This window comes from Papaver somniferum, chromosome 1 (genome assembly GCF_003573695.1).
Source record: "Papaver somniferum cultivar HN1 chromosome 1, ASM357369v1, whole genome shotgun sequence".
Lineage (NCBI taxonomy): Eukaryota > Viridiplantae > Streptophyta > Magnoliopsida > Ranunculales > Papaveraceae > Papaver > Papaver somniferum.
This window is the reverse complement of record NC_039358.1, coordinates 196,631,122-196,651,669: the sequence shown is the minus strand read 5'-3', so window position 1 is coordinate 196,651,669 and position 20,548 is coordinate 196,631,122. Positions and strand designations below refer to the sequence as shown.

At 36.0% G+C, this 20,548-nt stretch overlaps 1 protein-coding gene and 1 pseudogene across 1 annotated transcript; both read right to left on the bottom strand.

Annotated features, from left to right (window-relative positions):
- Positions 1 to 755: 755 nt before the first annotated feature.
- Positions 756 to 2,224, bottom strand: LOC113356997 (annotated as a pseudogene).
- Positions 2,225 to 13,371: 11,147 nt separating this feature from the next.
- On the bottom strand, positions 13,372 to 16,550 carry LOC113311051 (probable mannitol dehydrogenase). The gene is made up of 6 exons (XM_026559900.1): positions 16,450 to 16,550; positions 15,148 to 15,338; positions 14,903 to 15,016; positions 14,278 to 14,791; positions 14,027 to 14,180; positions 13,372 to 13,795 (listed from the first exon to the last, which is right to left on the bottom strand). Exons 2-6 carry the CDS (start codon positions 15,243 to 15,245, stop codon positions 13,590 to 13,592), a joined length of 1,086 nt encoding a protein of 361 aa, XP_026415685.1. The 5' UTR covers positions 15,246 to 15,338; positions 16,450 to 16,550; the 3' UTR covers positions 13,372 to 13,589.
- Between the last annotated feature and the right edge of the window lie 3,998 nt (positions 16,551 to 20,548).

Here is a 20,548-nt window from a genome sequence, read left to right as displayed (position 1 = left end):
GTGGGTTTTAATTACAGCAGGTGTAAATGTGTATGGTTGGGAGAGTTGTACAAATAAATGACATAGTGGGTGGGTGAGCTAATAAAGTATGGGCATCACACCCTTCAACGCCCCAATCTGTTATTACTGTTACTCTCTTTACAGCCGAAAGTAAACCCCCAAAATAACAAGTTAAAAGAGTGTAATACTGTGGCTGTGAGTCGGAGCTAGCATAGTCATTGGGGCAATTGCCCCCCATGGCCGTGAGAGAGCCCATCACAAATTTGAAATCGGTTTTTTCCTTTGTTTTTTATGTTCCTCTGGAATTGTTGTATTAAATTATTTTTGCAGATTTGATGAGTCATAATGTTCACATCGCAAGAGCCATTGTCAAAGTTTCTAAGCTCTTAACCGCTAATTAGTTTATGCCTCAACTGTAATGTTGCTGCTAAATGTTATTTGATACAGGTTGAGATTATTCGGTTTATCTGCTAAACAAAGAAAGTTAGTTGGCAGATTATTATCAGGTCATAACAAAAACATCAGATTTCACCAAAAAAGAAATCATATTGCATTGACATGGGAACACACAATACATCGAATATTGCCACTCAAAGCAGCAGCACTGATATTTGTTTCTTCTCATTTTCCTAGAAGATAGAAAATTTTTAAGTCCTTTATTTTTAATCACCGTTATCATAGAAATCTTGGCTCAAGGAAGATTTACAACTCTTATCAAATAGTACTTCGCTTGGTACTGAAAACTAGATATAATCTCACAATGGAAAATATAGCTGCAAGTTGGCTAAGCAATTTTCGATGACGAATCTGTATCTTACATCACCCTTTGCAAGACGTTCCATTGCGGTGTTGACATAATCCATTGGAACAACCTCAATATCTGCTGTGATGTTGTGTTTTGCAGCAAAGTCAAGCATCTCTTGTGTTTCTTTCATTCCTCCTATAGTACTCCCTGCAGCAGTCTTCCTACCTGTGGTGCAAAAACCATATTACTTTCTCAGCGAAACTGTAAACAGATTTGAAGTGTAGAATATTGCAGCTTTCTACTTGCATATGGATTTTTTCAAGCTGCATGACATACCAAAAACCAGAGGGAAACAAGGCACTTCGAATGGCTTATCTGGTAAACCCAGCATAATAAGCTTTCCATCAGATTTTAGCAAGCCAAGCAACGGCAATAGAGAATGAGGCACAGAAACTGTGTCCAAGATACCATCCAATGTAGCCATTGCAGCCTACACAAATTTAGAGTGATAGCAACATAACATCAAACTCGGTGGATATGTACTTAGTTGTAAAATTTGATTAGTGCCGAAAGGAAACTTCACTTACCAGCAACTGTTCTTGGATACGGCTAACCACAAATGAATCTGCTCCAAGATGTTCAATTGCTTCCTTCTCCTTATCTGGTGAGGTGCTGATCACAGTTACCTTCATTCCAAACGCCTTTGCAAACTTCACAGCAACATGACCAAGACCACCAAGTCCAACCACACCCAAGCGAGTACCAGGCTCACAAAGTCCAAAGTATTTCATTGGGCTGTACACTGTAATACCGGCACATAATAGTGGTGCACATGCATCAAGTGGCATGCTGTCTGGGATTCTTAATTACCACGTACCGCTCATTAGCAACCATGATATCAGAATAACCTCCGTACGTTGTAGACCCATCGTAATAAGGACTATTGTAGGTGAATATAGGTTTAGCGCAATAGTTCTCAAGGTCTCTTGAGCAAGTATCACAGGAATGACAAGCCCCGACTAAACACCCAACACCGACTCTGTCCCCAAGTTTGAATTTTGATACCTTCTTCCCAACCTCGGTCACAATGCCAACGAACTCGTGGCTGTCAAGTTTGATAGTACGTATTATTTAACAATCTATGAGAAAAATAAAATGAAATTTGCAGTAAGTAGGAAAAGTTTATTACCCAGGAACCATTGGGTAACTAGAAAATCCCCATTCGTTCTTAATGTTGGAAAGATCGGAATGACAAATTCCACAAAACATCACCTTAAGTGTGACGTCTTCATCTCCTGTTGCCCTGTATCCAATAACAGTACCATTCTTCATTAGCTTAACTTATTTTTCAAAATGCATTTGAATCGAAAACTATACATACCTTCTTGAGAACTTGAAAGGTGTGAGAAGACCAGAACTGTCTTTAGCAGCCAATCCAAATGCCTTTTGTGGGAATTCTTCCTCTGGTATTTTAGACATTTTTCTTTTCTTTTTCTTCTTTCTCTCTTCTCACTGTTCTCTACTTATAGTACTGTGAGGGGTAGTGGGGAAGAAATGGCCATGTTGATGCTATAAGTTAGGAGAAGAGTAGTAATCTAGAAATACTCTATAAACGAATCACCGGAATCTCATTCTCATAATTTCTGAGTCCTGACCTCTCAAGGGGGACCAAACAACTGACGACTTCTAAACCACGACGGCACGACCATCAATGTTTATTTTATTTTGCAATAAATCATGAAAAAGAAACACGGACTACACGCCATATAGAAGGATAATTTCATATGTCATGGGACTCTTTGAGATTTCCTATGAAATGAGGCATGCAACGGAGCTACTATGAAGAAGTTCCGGCGGGAGTTACCAAGGAAAAGTTGGGCTCATATTGGTTATGGGTCGAGAATGGGAATTGTGCTCGAACTAGATGTGTAAATTGGGTCGCAGGTTATCATACGATTCATACCCCATGGAATTTGAACGATTTTTTGGGTACTACTCAAAAATGGAGGGGGACTATTCTTCATTTTTTGGATGGATATTTGAAATAAATTTAAGTCACGCCTTATCTATATATTTTTTTAATACCAAATTTGCCCTTGGTAGTAAAATTAGTTAGTGTATTGATTAGTGAGATTAAATTAATAATTTGATTTTTTTCAAAAGAAGAATTATTGAGAGGGAGAAAAAGAAGATGAAGATGAGGGTTTTGGAAGAAAAAAAGTTAGATCTTTTTCTTTAAGAGCCACAACAAGAATATGATGTTTTGGGTACTCACGAATACTTCAAATTTAGTTAATGGTGCTTGAATTGACCAAAACATCCCTAAAAATGAACAATTTACAAATTGATTTCGGTTGGTTAACAAAGTTCGGCTACGACATTGAAGAACAAGTAGCCGAACTCATCTGCAAGTGTAGTTCGGCTAATATTTCTAAAAACACAGGTAACTGAACTCAGCTTTAATGAAATTTATTCTTTCAGAGAAAAGTTCGGTTAAGAGAAAAAAATTGCGAGTAACCGAACTAAAAGTTCGGCCGGGAAAGTTAAATGAAAAAATTTGCGACGTAACTGAACTCAATATATAGGTTTTCAGAGAAAAGTTCGGTTAGGAGAAAAAAATTGCGACGTAACCGAACTTAAAGTTCGGCTAGGAAAAAAATTGCGACGTAACCGAACTTTCTCTGAGAGAAAAACCTCCATTAAAATTGAGTTCGGCTAGTTCGACAAAGTTTTTCAGATAATTCCTAGCCGAACTTCTCCCTGCAACTTCCATTTTCAACTCATTTTGAGGATTACCTCTCATTTTTTCAACCAAAAACGAATGACAATTAATGGGTTTGTTATAATTTTGATTTTTATTTTGTTTTGTTAGTGATTTAAATTATGTTATATATAGAGGTGGTTGTGGTGGTGGTTCGAGGTGGTCGGTGGTGGTAGGTGGTGGTGAGCGGCGGTGGTGATGGAAGGAGGTGGTTATATATATAGGTGGTGGTGATGGGAGGAGGTGGTTAAATATAGTATATAGGTTAAGGGTAGGTTAGTCATTTCAACATTTTAGGACATCCCTTATAATTACAAGATAAATATTTTATCACTTAGTAGTAGAGCTGCACAAGACCCGGTCCAGACCCGGTGACCCGCTCCAAACCCATAATTCCCGGACCTGTACCGACCCAGACCCGGAGTAGCCAGTACAGGTACCGGTTCTGAATGTTGATACCCGGAACAGACCGGTACAGGTATTGGTTCTGGCCTATTCCCGATCTGTACCGGACCGAAATACCCGGTAAATTAGAGCCATTGATATTTTTTAGGATATTACATCCTAGCCATCCCTTGTAGGTTTAGTCTCATCTTCAAACATAGGGTATATCATTTTATTTTTTTTCGTTTTTCCCGATCTGAACTCCTCCTTCACTGAAGAGTCTGAAGAAGAGAACAAGAACAAGTGAACAACATGCACCATAGATCGTGAAATTTCTTTGTTCATACGTATCAATTTTCACCCCCCACAGATTCAAGGTTAGTCCTGGACTCCTGGCTTGAATCTCAATTTTTTTTCTCTTTTTTTTTCTCAATTTAGAAATTTGCTTTCCTTGTTTTTCTTCTGAATCTTCTTGGGTTCTTGTTTACTGATTCTTCTACAAAGTAAACAAAGATTCTTAATAAGCTTAACGAATAAGGTGACGCACTGACGCAGTGACGCTGATGTTGTTGTTTGAGTTCTGAAAGAAGTAGAAAAGGGTAAGATTATTTAGGTTTCTGAATTGATTGATTTCTTTCCTTGAAGTTGATTTGTGCTGATAGATTAAAGATGAGTCTTCTGTAAATTTTTAGTTAGAGTTTTGCATGAGGTTTAATTTTTGAGTTTGTAGAAAGTTAGGGTTTTCCCCTGTTTTTCCCAAAAACCCAAAAATTAGGGTTCGTATGAATAAGGGTGACTGTTTTGGAATCCACAGATGAAGAAGATGAATTGGTTAGGATTGAATTTGGGTTGATAGTTTAAGGTTCTGCATAGGAGAATTAGAAACTAGGGTTTTAGGTTGTATTTAAGAATTAATTGGATTGTTTTGGGAGGAAGATGAATTGGGTGTTGCTGTTGGTGTTCTTATGTAGAAATAGATCTAGTATTGGTAAATACAATTGATAAAGTTGTTCTGTTGATATGGATTTGGGTGGTGAATGATTTGGATTCAGTTGAAGGGGTTTGTATGAATTAGTCTTTGTAATTAGGTTTGGATAGAACTTAGGTTTGGATTGAACATATTAGCAAATATTACCATTCAAAATCAAAATATAGAATCATGAGAAATCAGTGTGTAGAACCTAATGTTTGTTTGGCGTTTGATCACTGACAGTAGACTTAATGTTGTAATGTTTCTCATATAGTTTCTTGTAAGATGCTTTGATTGAAAACCTTTCTCGTTTCTGTATCTTGTTGTCTTGTTAATTACCTGCACTGAATCACTGATATGTTGCAGCCTTGTAGGCCTTTGAGGTGCTAAATGGGGAAGCGCAAAGCACCAGATGATTCCAATGATGCTGATGGCATTGCTCCTGTTAGTGTAAGACCATAATAAACTTTTTTTTTTCTTTTTTTCTTTCACTTTTGTCGAGAACATCAACTGGTGGCATTAATTTGTAGATGAGTTGGTGAAATCATGTCGTATTTTTGATGTAAACAGTAATGTGATGTATTAAAATACCAAAAACACATGTGCATGGGTGTACTGTACAATATCCATATTCTTTTAGGGTCCACTTTGCTACATTATTATCATTGCAGAAATGTCAAAGATTATTCTTTTTGGGTCCACTGTGCTATGCGTGAATGCAGTATCATACGGCACAATGAAACATTGAGCATTAGAATTTCTCACACAAGAGAACTAAGGGTCATAATGCTTCCTAATCCCAGTGTTTCTTAACTGAATTGCTTACAATTATTGTTGACCAATGTCTGCTCCCTGAGTCATTGCAGAAATGTTTATTATTGCTTAATATTTATGACCAATGCCTATTTTATTACTGCTTATTTTTAATGTTTTATTATTGTTTAATATTTGTTAGATTGAATCATTGACAGTTTAATGTTTAATGCACTTAGAACACCTGACCAATGTCTGCTATTACTGTTTAATGTTTGTTAGATGACTACTCCAAATACAAGTACAACTATTGGAGCAGAAGTTGGATCATCCTCTCAAGCTTCATCTCACACAAATGAAGCTGAAACTACACCAACAAGTACAACTGAAGTTAGTGCAAGCAAAAAGAAGTATGGCAAAGTGAGATCTGGAGTTTGGTTGGAGATGACAAGGGTAAGTGACACTCAAGCTCAATGTCATCATTGCAAGGGATTATATGCTGCTGACAATGATGTACATGGCACTTCTGGATTACGGAAGCATTTGAATAGATGTGCAAAGAATCCTAACAAGAAGGTAGAAAAAGGACAACAAACTCTGTTGATGCCACCCCCAAAGCCAGGTGAAGATGGTAAACTTGTGTCATGTACTTACAGTTATGATAGGTTAAGAAGGGCTCTTGTTGAGTGGATAATTAAGGATGAAATAGCTTTTAGAGCAGTAGAAGGGTCAGGCTTTGTGGCAATGATGCAGGTGGCAGAGCCTAGGTTCAAGGTTCCAGGGCGTATGACAATTTATAGGGATGTTTTGAAGCTTATATAGAAGAGAAGAATAACCTAAAAACTTATTTCTTGACATCTAAGCAGAGGGTATCTTTGACAACAGACACATGGACATCACCAAATAATTATAATTATATTTGTGTAACCGTTCACTATGTTGATCAGAACTGGAAACTACAAAAGAGAATACTCATGTTTTGTCAAGTTGAAGGTCATACTGGTAATGCAATTGGTGAGAAGCTGGTGGATTGTTTGAAGGATTGGGGTCTACAAGATGTATTTGGTGTCACTCTAGACAATGTCAGCGCCAACAAAGTAGCTATTGATCATTTGAAGAATGTTGTCATTGACTGGACAAGATCACCAATTAGAGCCAAATATTTACATGTAAGTCCATGTTCTTGCTCTTGTCAAATATTTATTTTTTTGCTGCATTTTTAAGCATTGAATTTGACAGTATACTTTTTGTTTTGTTCTTTCTCTAGGTGAGGTGTGCAGCCCATGTTCTTGCTCTTGTCATAAAAGATGCAGTAAGGCTCTTTAATGTATCAGTTAGAAGAATAAGGTCAGTTGTAAAATACGTTCTTAGTTCTCCTTCTAGGCACGAAAAATTTAAACAATGTGCTTCTCTAGCAAAGGTAGATTGTAAGAAATCTCTGATTTTAGATGTGTATACTAGATGGAATAGCACTTACTTGATGTTAGATGCTGCTGAAAAATATGAAAAAGTTTTTGCAATGTTAGCACAGATTGATAAGGACTTTCAACAGAGGTTTATCTTTGAGCAAGAAAAAGAATCTGTTTTACCTACTGATGCTGATATTGAAGAAGCTATAGCTAGTAATGTTTTCATAGAAGACGTGTTTGAGGATATGTAAGAAGAGGAAGAGGTTGAGGTTATGGAAGATGAGGTTGAGGAGTTGGATCCAACAAGCAAGATCAAGGCAAAGCAGAATAAGAAGAAAAAGATTCCTCGTCAACATGCTCCTTATCAAGAAGATTGGAAATATGCTAGAGGTCTTGTGAAGTGTCTAAAGGTATTCTTCGATGCTACTGTCAACTTTTCTGCATCTATACAAGTCACTACTCATATGTTCTTATGGCAATTGTTACTCATAAATGAACAATTAGTAGAATTTAGAAACAATGTAGCATCAGATCCTTTTATTGCTCGTATGTCTCGTCTAATGTGTGCTAAGTACCATAAGTATTGGGGTGTGTATGAATCAATGAATTCTGTAATGTTTATTGCTCATCTGTTAGATCCAAGAGAGAAACAAAAGGGTTTGGAATTTACTCTTAATTGTTTGTATGAGAATAATACATGGGAGGTTCAAAGAGTTATGAGAAAGGTGAAATTAGAATTTGAGGAACTCTTTGAAGATTATAAGTCCTTGTATTCAGTTCATGAGGAGGGGTCAAGTAGTGATGCTCATACTGTTGCTTATCCAGTTAGTGTGCAATCTGTTGGTCTGTTTGCTAGAATTCAATCAAGGAGGAAACAACATTGGGACACCCCAAGTTGTGTTGAAGAGGCAAGAACAACTGAGCTCGACAGGTATTTGACAGATGTGATTGAAGGTGGAATGCGTGAAATAGGTCAACCTGACCATTTTGACATATTGGCTTGGTGGCAGGCTAATGCAAGCAGGTATAAGATACTTTCATACATGGCAAGAGATATATTAGCCATGCCTGTGTCTTCAGTGGCCTCTGAATCAGCTTTTAGCACCGGGAAGCGCGTGCTGACTCCATGGAGAGCTTCTATGTCTACAAGGACAGTCGAAGCATTGCTCTGTACACAAAGCTTTCTTCAAAAGCCCATTGCTCTTGATCTTCTATGTGACTATATACCTGATGATGCTGTTGAAGATGAGGCAGGTAATATATTAGGTTTTCTTCTATTTAATAGAACTTACTTTTCAAGTTTTCTTGTATTGCTTGCTTACTTTCTTGTTTTACTTTTTTGTTCCATGTTGCAGCCATATGGGATTCTCTGCTAAAAGAAGCTTGATGTAAACTCCGTGTCAGTGACTCAGTGCAGCCAGTGCCAATTGTTCGAGAAGTCCCCCATCCTTTGCAAGGATTTCTTTTCATTTCTTGTCGCAGACTTATGGAAATGTTGTTTTTAGTACTATGTTTTAATGTTGAACTTTGAACTTAAAGTGTGATACACTTATTATTCTGTGATGTTTTAAACCTTTGTTATTTTGAACTTTGTAATGTTGAACTTAGTCTTAGACTCTTAGTCTTAGGTTGTTACTTTACTGTGTGTGTTAAAATTCAGGTAAAAAACCGGTACCGGAGTGGAACCGGACCGGTCTTACCGGGACAGGTACAAGTCCAGGTCCAGGTACAGGTACAGGTCCTCAAATTGAAGAACCGGTCAACTCCGTGTACAGGTACCGGTTCCCACAAAAACCCGGTCCGAACCGGCCCATGTGCAGCTCTACTTAGTAGTCCCTCACCATTTTTGAGTAGTGTCCAAAAACTCATTCTAGAACTTCCATTTTCAAACTATGCTCACGAGTCTAGGCCCATTAACGTTTCTGAAACCAAAAAATGAATTTATTGATGTAGTAACAAATAAGGGAATGGAAAATTGGAAATACGTCTGGTTTTCACTAATCTGTTTAGAGATCTATGTCATAATTAAAAATATTTAGGAATATAAACATAGTAAATTGATAGGGAGAAAGCCAGTTTTATTAGATGGAAAGCTGACTCATGTCAAACATATTTGACTTTGGGTGGATTTAAAAATAAGCTGATTACTCCGTGTCACCCTTTACATAATCCCTAGTAATATCAAATACGTACTATAGTATGTTATTCTTAATCTCAACACATTAGAAATTGAAACCCAATGGAAGTAAGTGATCGTATCTGTGATAAATCTAAAACGTGCAGTGAAGAGCTTCACTAATCACTTATTCGCAGTTTTAGAATCCAACGAAAGAACCAGATATTTTGTTAGTCCATCCAGTCTAATCCAAAACGATGCTTAAAGAAATTTTAAATATGAACAAGGCCTGCACACCCTGAACATCACAAGCCAAAAAAAGCATTAACTGACCCAGTTAATGGATATTACTCAGTTCCACTGCCAATGGAGATCCAGCTTTTTGTAAATCACATTCGTTGAATATAATGAAATGGATGTGCTTGTTTTACACTCCAGAACGAAAACTCAGTTCTTCATTCGCCTGTAATTCATTTTTCTTTTGAGTCCATTTAGTCTTGTTGTAATGTATTGTTTTAGGCTTAGTTTGGTATTGCTGCAGCTTTTGTAGAAGCACTTTTTTGATGTGCGTTGCTGTGTTGTGCTGTGAGAAAAAAGCAGTTTGATGTTTGGTAAAATATTAACTAAAGTTAAAGCTGATTAAAAAAGCAATCAAAATGTGTCTGGTAAAATATCAAATTCAACCATTGTTGTAGCAAATGACAAAAACAAACATCTTTGAAAATAGTTTTATTCGATTTTATTGGTTTTTATTTATTTATTTATTACTATTCAATATAAATATATATATAATATTAAATTTACTAATTGTTACTATTATTATGATTGTTTAAAATTTTATTTTACTTAACCACTTTTTAATATATATATATATATATATATAATTTTCAAGCAAAAAATCAAACTAAAATTAATTAAATAATTATTTAATATTTGTTTTATTTTTGTTATTGATAAATGAAATGAAATAGTTTGAAAATAAAAAATAATAATATTTAAAGACTAAAATATAAGAAATAAAAAATTGGTTGTATATAAGTTTAAGGGTAACTTTAGTTATTTATAAAATAAAATAGGGACAAAAAAGATAAATCAAGTATTAAATTTAGGTGGGACCAAAGTTTATGCTTTTGTAGCTTTTAAAAGCTCCTCCTCCCCAGCTTTTAAAAATTAAGGAACTTGGGAAGTGCTTTGGGTAAAAAGCACTTTGATTTTTTTTTACCAAACACCAATTCCAAAAATTATTGACATGTATAGGTTTTAAAAGTGTTTTTGGAAAAATAAAAGCATTACCAAACCCAGCCTTAATTTGTTTGTTTTGTTGGCTTTTAGCCTCTTTTTGATCGGCCTAATCTAGTTGTAGCGCCGAGTTCATGTCTTTCGAACTGCCAACATATAACTTTGCCGATCATAAATTGCATTATGGCTTTTATAGAGTGGAGAAGAAATGCTAATATATAACCTTGCCGTTCAAAACAAAAAATAATAATTATTGATGAAAGGAGAAGCATTTTTTTTTAATCCACCCCATATAGACAAGAAGTCAAATTGATTAAGCCAAAGTCAGTTTTTCTATAGTAAAAGTGGTTTTCCACCTAACAATTATCAAAACATAATGAGAGGAAATTAAAACATTAAATTCCTGATATTCCACATGTGTGGAACCACACGTTTGTTTAACTTGCAACTAAATGAGTTTAGTTCCTTCTCCGTAACATGTTCATCTTCATCTCCGGCAGCCATGGAAAGAAACTGAACCACTAGGTGTTCTTCTGTAATTGACGACTCTGAAATAATTATTTCATCTTATCAGGAAAAATCAGTTGTATTTAGAACTTCATTGTGAACAAATCTTAATTGATAATTGAAAACCCAAAAGTTTAAATTGACGAAATCAAACCCTAGAAAATATAATCCTACATTAGAACACCGTTGCCACGGTGGGGAGGGATGGCCGAAGAAAAACCAAACTATAAAACTTCATAGTTTCATTTTTGCCTCAAAAATAGGCCAAACTGAAAAACTGAAAATAGTGGATTCATAGAACAAAATAGTGGATTCATAAAACAAAATATGGACGCATAATGTGTTACGCGTCCTTTGTGGTGGTTTGCATAATGGCTATGCTTTAAACTTCCGAAAATTGTGCCTAAAAGTATAAACACCTTCGAAATTTTCGTAAAAAATCTAAATTTGTTTTTGTTGTTCTTACTCATTGTGTAGATCTATTTAAAATCTTTCCAACAAGATAAAATTTGTGAAATTTCAAGCCACGGATTTTCAGATATGTTATATTCTAATTTGCTTGCCAATAATACCCCTGGAAAAATATGATACATAGTTATAATAATTAGACTAAAAGGGAGGGGGATTTCGGGCTTTTCAAGTCCTAAAGATTACCACCAAACCATTTTCAATTTTTTTTTATCAAATTGCACATTTGCATTATGCTTCATTTTAAAAAATTGACGCTTAATACGATTAATTAATGCTAATTAATCAGGAATAAAATAGATAGTCAGATATTAGTTGGATTAGGGGTTGTGTAAAATTTATTTCTAATCACTTTTTTGTCATCTAATAACGGGCCCCAAATAATTGGCCTACGCCCCAATTTAGCCGTATTAAAAATTGTGTTTCCTTTTTTTAGAAGAGACTTGGAAGGTAGACACTCTTGCAAAGGGTAATAGGAATTTTATGGTTCTAGATTTTCCTACTTCAAACATGCGACATGTGGAAAAAACTAGTTTCTTTGTAAAGGACGGGCCCTTCTATGATACCGTGTTATAAAAGCCTGGTTAAATTGGGGCCTATGGATTTTTTTCATCACCCCATAAAAAATGATAAGGGGCGTCTAAGTTTGATGAAAGTACCATTTTACCCTCTATCAAATATTAATACTACTAGTTTGTCCCTATCAAATCCTAATCATAAAATTAAAAATTAAAATCAAAATCATAAAACTAAATCATCATAAAATTTATAAACTAAAATCAAAATCAAAATAATAAAACTAAAATCATAAAATTAAAAAATCAAAATCAAATTCATTTCCATCTCCACTTCAAATGATTCTTCTTCTTTTCTTCTCAACCCAATCCTATAAACTAGGTTTTAGTAATATAAAATTGCTCAATAATTGAAAATTTTGAAATCAAATATTTCTTGGTTTATCAGAATCGGTTAACGTTAATGTACATGTGATCGGATTGCAAATAGAAATGGTTTATGTTCATGCCCTCAAAGACCGATTGTCCTTGATATGTTTTCTGGTTCGAGAAATTTGAACCAGAATCGGATTACATTAGCACTTATAAAAACCGATTGTTGATGTATAATGTTAGAATCGGATTTTATATGTATGTCGAGTAAACCGATTGTTGTTCTCAATTTTTCTGTATCTTTTTTTTGTTAGAATCGGATTACATGAGCATTCTTATAAACCGATTCCTAGTCTGCAATGTCAGGAATCAATTTTTACATATGTATCGTGTAAACCGATTCTGGTTAACCCATTTTTTTTCCAGTTAATACTCGATCATAAAATGAGTATGAAATCATACTCGATTTCATTTCATTAACTAGAATGAATTTTAATTTTATTTGATGTTTAAGAACACATAATTCACAGATAAAAAAGAGAAAATTTACCCACAATCGGTTTACGTTCATGCCAATATAAACCGATTATGGATAATCGGTTGATTTTCATGTCCATATAAACCGATTCTGGGTACAAGCTAGTTTCAAAAAATCTCTGCATGCTTTTGAGGTTACAATCGGTATATGTTTTTGACAACATATACCGATTCTGAGTTGGTGTTCTGAAAAATTTTCAAATTTTTTCATGTTCAGATGATTAATTAACACAAGTTAATATCACATCTAATACTATATTTTACCACTAATCACCCGAATTAACACTAATTTATCAACGGTAAATTAGCCGTTAAGAAAATAGTTGGTTAAGGGATTTCTAAGAATTACTTTTTAATGACCCTATTTTGTCATGTAGCTATAGGTCCCAATTAAGTGGCATAGGTCCCAATTTAACCGGGTATAAAAGTACAAGGCTTTGATTTATGAGTAAACATATCGATGGAGTGAAATGGAAAATGGAAATTGCTAGGGAAATAAAGGCATGGTCACAGCGAGGCACAAGTGGTGTTCAGTAGGTCGCTCTTTATGGTCCTACGTTAGGTTATGCAATATGCGCCCATAGTTTCTAGGATCAGAATCAAATCCCCCATACATACATGTCTTTCCTTTTTTATTTTATTTTCCAGGTTGCCCCATTTTCACATAAATCTTGGCATTCAATTTAAAGCATCATGAACGACTAACAAATAGTACTTAGCTTGGTACTGACTACTGAGAACTAGATGTAAGTTCAATCTCACGACGGAAAATATAGCTAGAAGGTTGGACCATGATGAAAAGCTGCAATTTGGCTAGGCAATTTTTGATAAGGTGTTGGCAACGTCGATGACAAATCTGTATCTAACATCACCCTTGCCAAGACGTTCCATTGCGGTGTTGACATAGTCCATTGGAACAACCTCAATATCTGCTGTAATGTTGTGTTTTGCTGCAAAGTCAAGCATCTCTTGTGTTTCTTTCAGTCCTCCTATACTACTCCCTGCAACCGTTTTCCTACCTGTAGTACAGAAACCATATTACTTCGTCAGTAAAACTGTATACATATCTAGGATACACTGAATTTTCAACGAGACCATAACTGCAGTGTTCTATTCGTACTGTCGAACCCTGTCATGGGTGCTTAGGGTTACACACTACAACCAATTCTTCACTTAAAAGTAAGTAAATGATAATCAGAATAGTGTAGCTTTCTACTTGCATATTGATCTTTTCAAGCTGCATAACATACCAAAAAGCAGATCGAAACAAGGCACTTCAAACGGCTTGTCTGGTAAACCCAGCATAATAAGCTTTCCATCGGATTTTAGCAAGCCAAGCAACGGTGATAGAGAATGAGGTGCAGAAACCGTGTCCAAGATACCATCCAATGTACCCATCGCAGCCTACATAAATTTAGAGTGACAGCAAGATAACACCAAACTCAGTGTATATGTAATTAGATGTAAAATTTGATTAGAGCCGAAAGTGAACTTCACTTACCATCAATTGATCTTGGTTACGGCTAACCACAAATGAATCTGCTCCAAGATGTTCAATTGCTTCCTTTTCCTTATCTGGTGAGGTGCTGATCACAGTTACCTTCACTCCGAAGGCCTTTGCAAACTTAACAGCAACATGACCAAGACCACCAAGTCCAACCACACCCAAGCGAGTACCAGGCTCATTAAGTCTGAAATGTTTCATTGGGCTGTACACTGTAATCCCGGCACATAATAATGGTGCACATGCATCAAGTGGGATGCTGTCTGGGATTCTTACCACGTACCGCTCATTAGCAACCATGATATCAGAATAACCTCCGTATGTTTTCGAGCCATCATAATAGGAGCCATTGTAAGTGAATATTTGTGAAGGGCAGTGATTCTCAAGGTCTCTGGAACAATTATCACAGGAATGACAAGCCCCGACCAAACAACCGACACCGACTCTGTCAGCAACTTTGAATTTTGATACCTTCTGCCCTACCTCAGTCACAATGCCAACCAACTCGTGACTGCATTTACACCACCAACATTCAAATTACAAAATTTAAACACTGGTACCAGATCGTATGCATCCCTCTAAAAAAAAAGGAAATTTGCAGTAAGTAGGAAAAGTTTATTACCCTGGAACCATAGGGTAAGCAGAATATCCCCATTCGTTCTTAATGTTGGAAAGATCAGAATGACAAATTCCACAAAACATCACCTTAAATGTGACGTCTTCATCACCAGTTTCCCTGTATACAATAACACCGTTCTTCATTAGCTTAAATTTCTTTAAACACACTCGAATAGGCACAAAGGAAATGTGTTGAAGTCACTGAATTCCAATTAGCACCAAGTCCAAATGAGAGAAAATTATACATACCTTCTTGAGAACTTGAAAGGCGTGAGATGACCAGAACTATCTTTAGCTGCCAATCCAAAAGCCTTCTGTGGGAATTCTTCCGCTGGTAGTTTAGACATTTTCTTTTCTTTTTGGTTCTTCTTTCTCTCTTCTCACTATTCTCTACTTATAGTACTAGGAGGGGTATTGTGGTATACATGGCCAGATGGATGCTGTAAGTTAGAGTTAGTATAAACCCATGATCCAGTCTCGCAATATTGTATAAACAAATTCACCGCCATCACATGCATTGCTGAAATAAGCTCTACTTTGATGTAAAGAACTAGTTTACCAATCATGAAAAAGCAACACGGATTACACGACATAAGAAGAGATAATTTCCATCATGGCTGAAGTTTAGGTGAACTATAATGAAAACCAACAGTTTACCAACAAACAGTCAAGATCCAATTCAATATAATAACACAACACAAAGACTCAGATCCAAGTATATTCACTATTAAAAAAAAGCAGAGAAGATTAGTAACTGCAGAACTCATGATGCACTGAAATACTTGGACAAGAAAATATACAAAACAAGGTATTCAGCCCAAAGTCTCGTCTACAAAGAGCAAATAACAAATCACACTACTACTCCTAGGAACAGAATATAAACCGAGAATTGCCGCTAAAAGCAGCAGCACCCATATCCTACATGACCAACAAAATACAAGTGCTAAACAAAATAGCTCCCCCATAAGAGTCTGTCTGCTATGAAGAGCTTTCTACCAAAAGGCATTATCCAACTACGCTAATCAGTGTGTCAACTAAAACCATCACATTTTTTTCATTAATTATCTTCAACTTCCTCCATTTTCACCATGCTGCATAAATCTCCCTTACTCAGCTTAGATTTCAGACTAGCCATTTCCGATTTGAAACTATAATACTGAGCTTCAACCACTTGTTTTTCACTCTTTAACTTGGAGATCCTACATTGAACTTCCGCCAAGTGCAGCATTTCACCCCTAATTTTACCATCCAAATTCTTTATTTTGTCTTGATAGCTCTCATCGTTTTTAGAAATTGTTTTGACTCTCACCAATAAATCAAATCTTTCTCTCAATTTCATCACATCATAACCCATTTCTTCTAAATTAGATAACTCCCCTTTAATAGTATCTTCATGTTCTTGAGATAGATCGCCTAAATTCTGCAATTTTTGAGTCAATTTGATAAAAATCATATCAAACCCTAATTTCATTTCTTGTCTAACACTAGGACAGTATTTAGCTAAGGGACTAAAATGGGGTTGTTGTGGTAATGCTGTAAATATGTGCTTACGAAGTTTGTTAAATTCAGGAGACCGAGCGGCATAAGGGTTATCATCACCACCGCCACCGCCATCCGCAGCAGCGTTCTCCTCGCCGATGGCTATGTCATCATCAGCCTTACGTTTTCGATTCTCCACCGAGTTGTTTTTCTTGTTGTACATGGACATGGCTAAATCTAGATCTCGGATAGCCTCTGCTGTACCTCTGATATGGTGGCAGGATCTAACGGTGGCCAAGTGAGCCCTGAGTGTTTCGTAACGAGATTTCACCTCTGAATCTGTAGATGAAGTCGGGATCTGAAGAAGGGTATAAGGCCAAACATCTCTTCCAGGAAATTTACGATTTTCAAATGTTTTACAGATGTGAAGAATCTCACATAATGAAATAATTTGTTTACCATTTTCGAAAGTGTTCGCCTTTTGAATCTTTGCTTTTGCACATTTAAATTTACAGTGTCTAATCATAGATTTAACATCTCGGAGTGCTTGTTTTGCTGCTGCTGCTTCTTCTTCAACTATATTCCTCTCTGATTTAAATGTTTTTCTTCTCACCATCTTTCTGTTTTTCTCAGACTTGATATGAGAACCAACTCTCTGGTTTTCTACAACAAGTCCAATGAAAATCGGATAAACTTCAGCAGCACCCAGACAGTCAAAGATGCCTTGACGGCTGACTACTCGTCTGAATTTTGGTGCTATTTTGTCTCTTTTAAATTAAATACTCACTTTTTTTAATCAAAAAAGTATATTAGTGCGTCCATCGACACAGGAACACAAAACAAACCGAGAATTGCAACACAAATTAAGCAGCACTGATGTGATATTCTACTAACATTAGAAAATACAAAAAGGATTCAGTCTGTTATCAAGAGCATAGAAACAAAGGAATTTTAATAAAGTGCCGACACTTTCAATTTCATGTTTAAGAAAATGTCACTGTCTTTTTCAATATTTATAAAGTGTCACAGTTTTGACCTTTTCCATATCGTTTTTTTTTGAGAAAACGGTTAGCTGCCGTTAGTGCCTACGTGGCAGTAAATCAGTCCTAGTAAAAGATATTTAAGCCCCCAAAACATCTAACTAGGACTGATTCAAGTCGACTTAATAGTGTGAGTCATTGGGAGTTTGGTTGCGAGTAAGTGCCCAATGAACCCCAACTCAACCTCTGTTTGTCTTCTACCCAAACCAGTGGAGACCCAACTGTTGCAGACACTCCCAAGCACAGTAAGAACACCACTGTTCTTCCCTAAAAGCAAATGGCACTGACTAAGCACTTTGATGTAGTAAGCAAGTATATCCTTCTATGTGTATTCCTTCTGCTGTACAATGAGTTTGTAGTAAGTATAGTACTGCAACAACACTTCTAGCAATAAAAATATATAAGACAACATGTACGAACTGTTTTAATTCAATATTCAGTTGTACTCTGCCTACACCAAGTAGTGCACCATCAACAACAACCAATGAAGTATAACAATAATAAGACTGCAATTAGCACCAACAATAGGACCTTACCTCTGAACTTGTGCATCAAAAATAATGTAGCTAGGGTGCAGTCAGCTTCACTTCAACAATTAGCTGTGTAAACTGAAAACTGAACAAGGAATGGTGGTGACGATATGCAGTTGAAGACGACTCAGGCATTCTGTCGAGCACTAAATGTGTGTCTAGCAAACTAACAATCGTTGTGTCCTAATTGCATATTGGAGCCAACAAAAATCAATTCCTTCCCTGCAAATTCAAAGTCAATAAGAACGCAACAATTCAAATCTCATTCAGAACTCTAACTCACTATCAACCTTAACCAATTACTTCCCAAAGATCAGTGACGGCAAACAAGATTCTTTTCCCCTGTATTTCCATCCTTAAGCTCAAGCTATTCTCTGCATTTTCGAATCTGAATGAAACCCAACTCTCCTTGATTATTTGCACTTCTCAATGAAAACCCATCTTTCCTCTTCCTGACACTGCCTCCAATGTCTCCATTAATCCTTGAAACCAACGGCAATAAGCCAGTACCAAGTTCATGTGCATGTGAAATTGAAATCAGAAGACCCTAAATAAGCAAAAAGAGTTCAAATTTAAGACATCCGAATTTGAGAAATTGAACCCTAAAAGAGAAAAACTAGTTACAGGACTGAAGAACGATTTTCGATCAAGATTAAAGATAGAAAAATTTCAAGATTTTGATCTCAAAAGTAAGGCTGAGATGACATATTTACAGATCTAAGCTTGATCATAATTTGATTGAGAACTTTTATATGAAATCGATGATTTTAGTTTTCAAAACCCCAAAGATTTATTTTTCTGGTGTAGTTGCAAATCAGAAAAATGGTGTGGTGAAGAATCACTTGTTTAGTGGTGATGGTGGTAGTGATGCACGAGAAGAAGAAGCAGATGTAGATACATTGATTCGATTAAAGAAGAATAAAATTAGAATAAAGTTGAAGCTCTTCTCTGTTTGTGCAGTTTCAATTCAGTTGGAGGAGAAAGAAGAAAACCTATTTGAGAAGACTACGAGGACAAATAAGTAATTGCAGAATGAAAAATTGACCAGGTCAGTTATACATGACCAATCATGTGGGCCTTGACGGAATAGATAACAGCAGTGGTATTTTATAAATTTTGAAAAAAAACAGTGGCACTTTGTTAAACCAGAAAACCAAAAGTATGGCATTTTGTTAAAATTCCCTAAAAACATTGAATTAGATGCAACCAAAATCATGACAGAGTAATCTTCGGCTTCCATTTTCACATCCCTTAGTCGTCCTCAACAAAGATTTAACTCTAGCCAATTCCAATTTCAAATCATGATGCTGAACTTTTATCTCTTCATCATATCTCTTGAACTTTGCAATTCTTCGCTGAACCTTCTCGGCACTAATTTTACCTTTCAATTCTTCCCGCATTTCTCGCTTGCTTTGATCTAACATACCAACAACTTTCACTCTCATCAATAGAATAAATCTTTCTTTTAGTTTCACTACATCATAACCCATTTCCTCGAGATTAGATAATTCTCCTCCAATAGTATTTTCTTCTTCATCAGACAGATTATCATCTAAATTCTGTAACTTCCCAATTAGTCTGAGATAAATCACATCGAATACTAATCTAATCTCTCGTTTAATACTAGGACAATATCTGGAGAAGGGGAGAACACGGGGTTGTGGTAGTGGGTATGGAGTAGATATGTGCTTACCAAGTTTCTCAGAGTAAGGAACATCAACCGGATCATCATCACTATTCTCCTCTTCCTCAGCAGCAGCAGCAGAATCACCACCGTCGTCGTCATCACCGCCGGCAGCTTTGCAGTCGTCGTCATCATTACTATCACCATCAGAAAGCACTAATTTATTTCGATTGTACACAGACATGGTTTGATGCAGAAATTCACTAGTAAAAAAATCCCTTTTCATCACGGTTTTTTACCGTGACCAAAGATCTACGGTCACGGTATTTCAATTTTGAGAAACCGTGTCCAAAGCCTGCGAGGCCAAAAGTGTTTCCCATTTGGTCACGGTGAGTTTCGTGACCAATTTGTACATTTCACCGTGACCACAATTTCTTTGGTCACGTACTTTTGTTAGACACCGTGACCAATACGCACAATTAGACACGGATATCGTTCTATACCGTGACAAGTTCATGTTTTTAAACCCGGGAAACTAACATACACCGTGTCCAAATTTGATCATTGGTCACGGACAACATTTCATACCGTGACCAATCAGTGTAATGGTCACGGATCAGGAATACCCACCGTGTCTAGTCCAAGTATCCCCCAATGTTGACTACACATTAGATCAATACTGTACCCAGAAAAGTCTTAAAATCCATAACTAACAATAAACTGAGTTTTTATTGAAATTAAAATATTATATCCATGACATAAAATTCAATAAACATATATAGCTTACTGTTAACAAGAATGAACAAGAAAGCATAATGAAATCCCTATTTACAATGCTGGTACCACTTGTAATGTCCAACTTAGACCACCAAAAAAGTCTTAAAAGCCATAACTAACAATAAACTGAGTTTTTATTATATCCATGACATAAAATTCCATAAACATATATAGCTTACTGTTAACAAGAAAGCATAATG

What these genes read in the sequence shown, in the direction of transcription:
- LOC113311051 (XM_026559900.1), bottom strand. Translation starts at nt 15,245, where the DNA reads ATGTCTAAACTACCAGCGGAAGAATTCCCACAGAAGGCTTTTGGATTG. An exon ending in GCTTACCCTATGGTTCCAGG is followed by an intron (nt 14,792 to 14,902) that starts GTAATAAACTTT and finishes GTGTAAATGCAG; the next exon opens with TCACGAGTTGGTTGGCATTG. An exon ending in TTGTTTCGATCTGCTTTTTG is followed by an intron (nt 13,796 to 14,026) that starts GTATGTTATGCA and finishes TCTGTACTACAG; the next exon opens with GTAGGAAAACGGTTGCAGGG.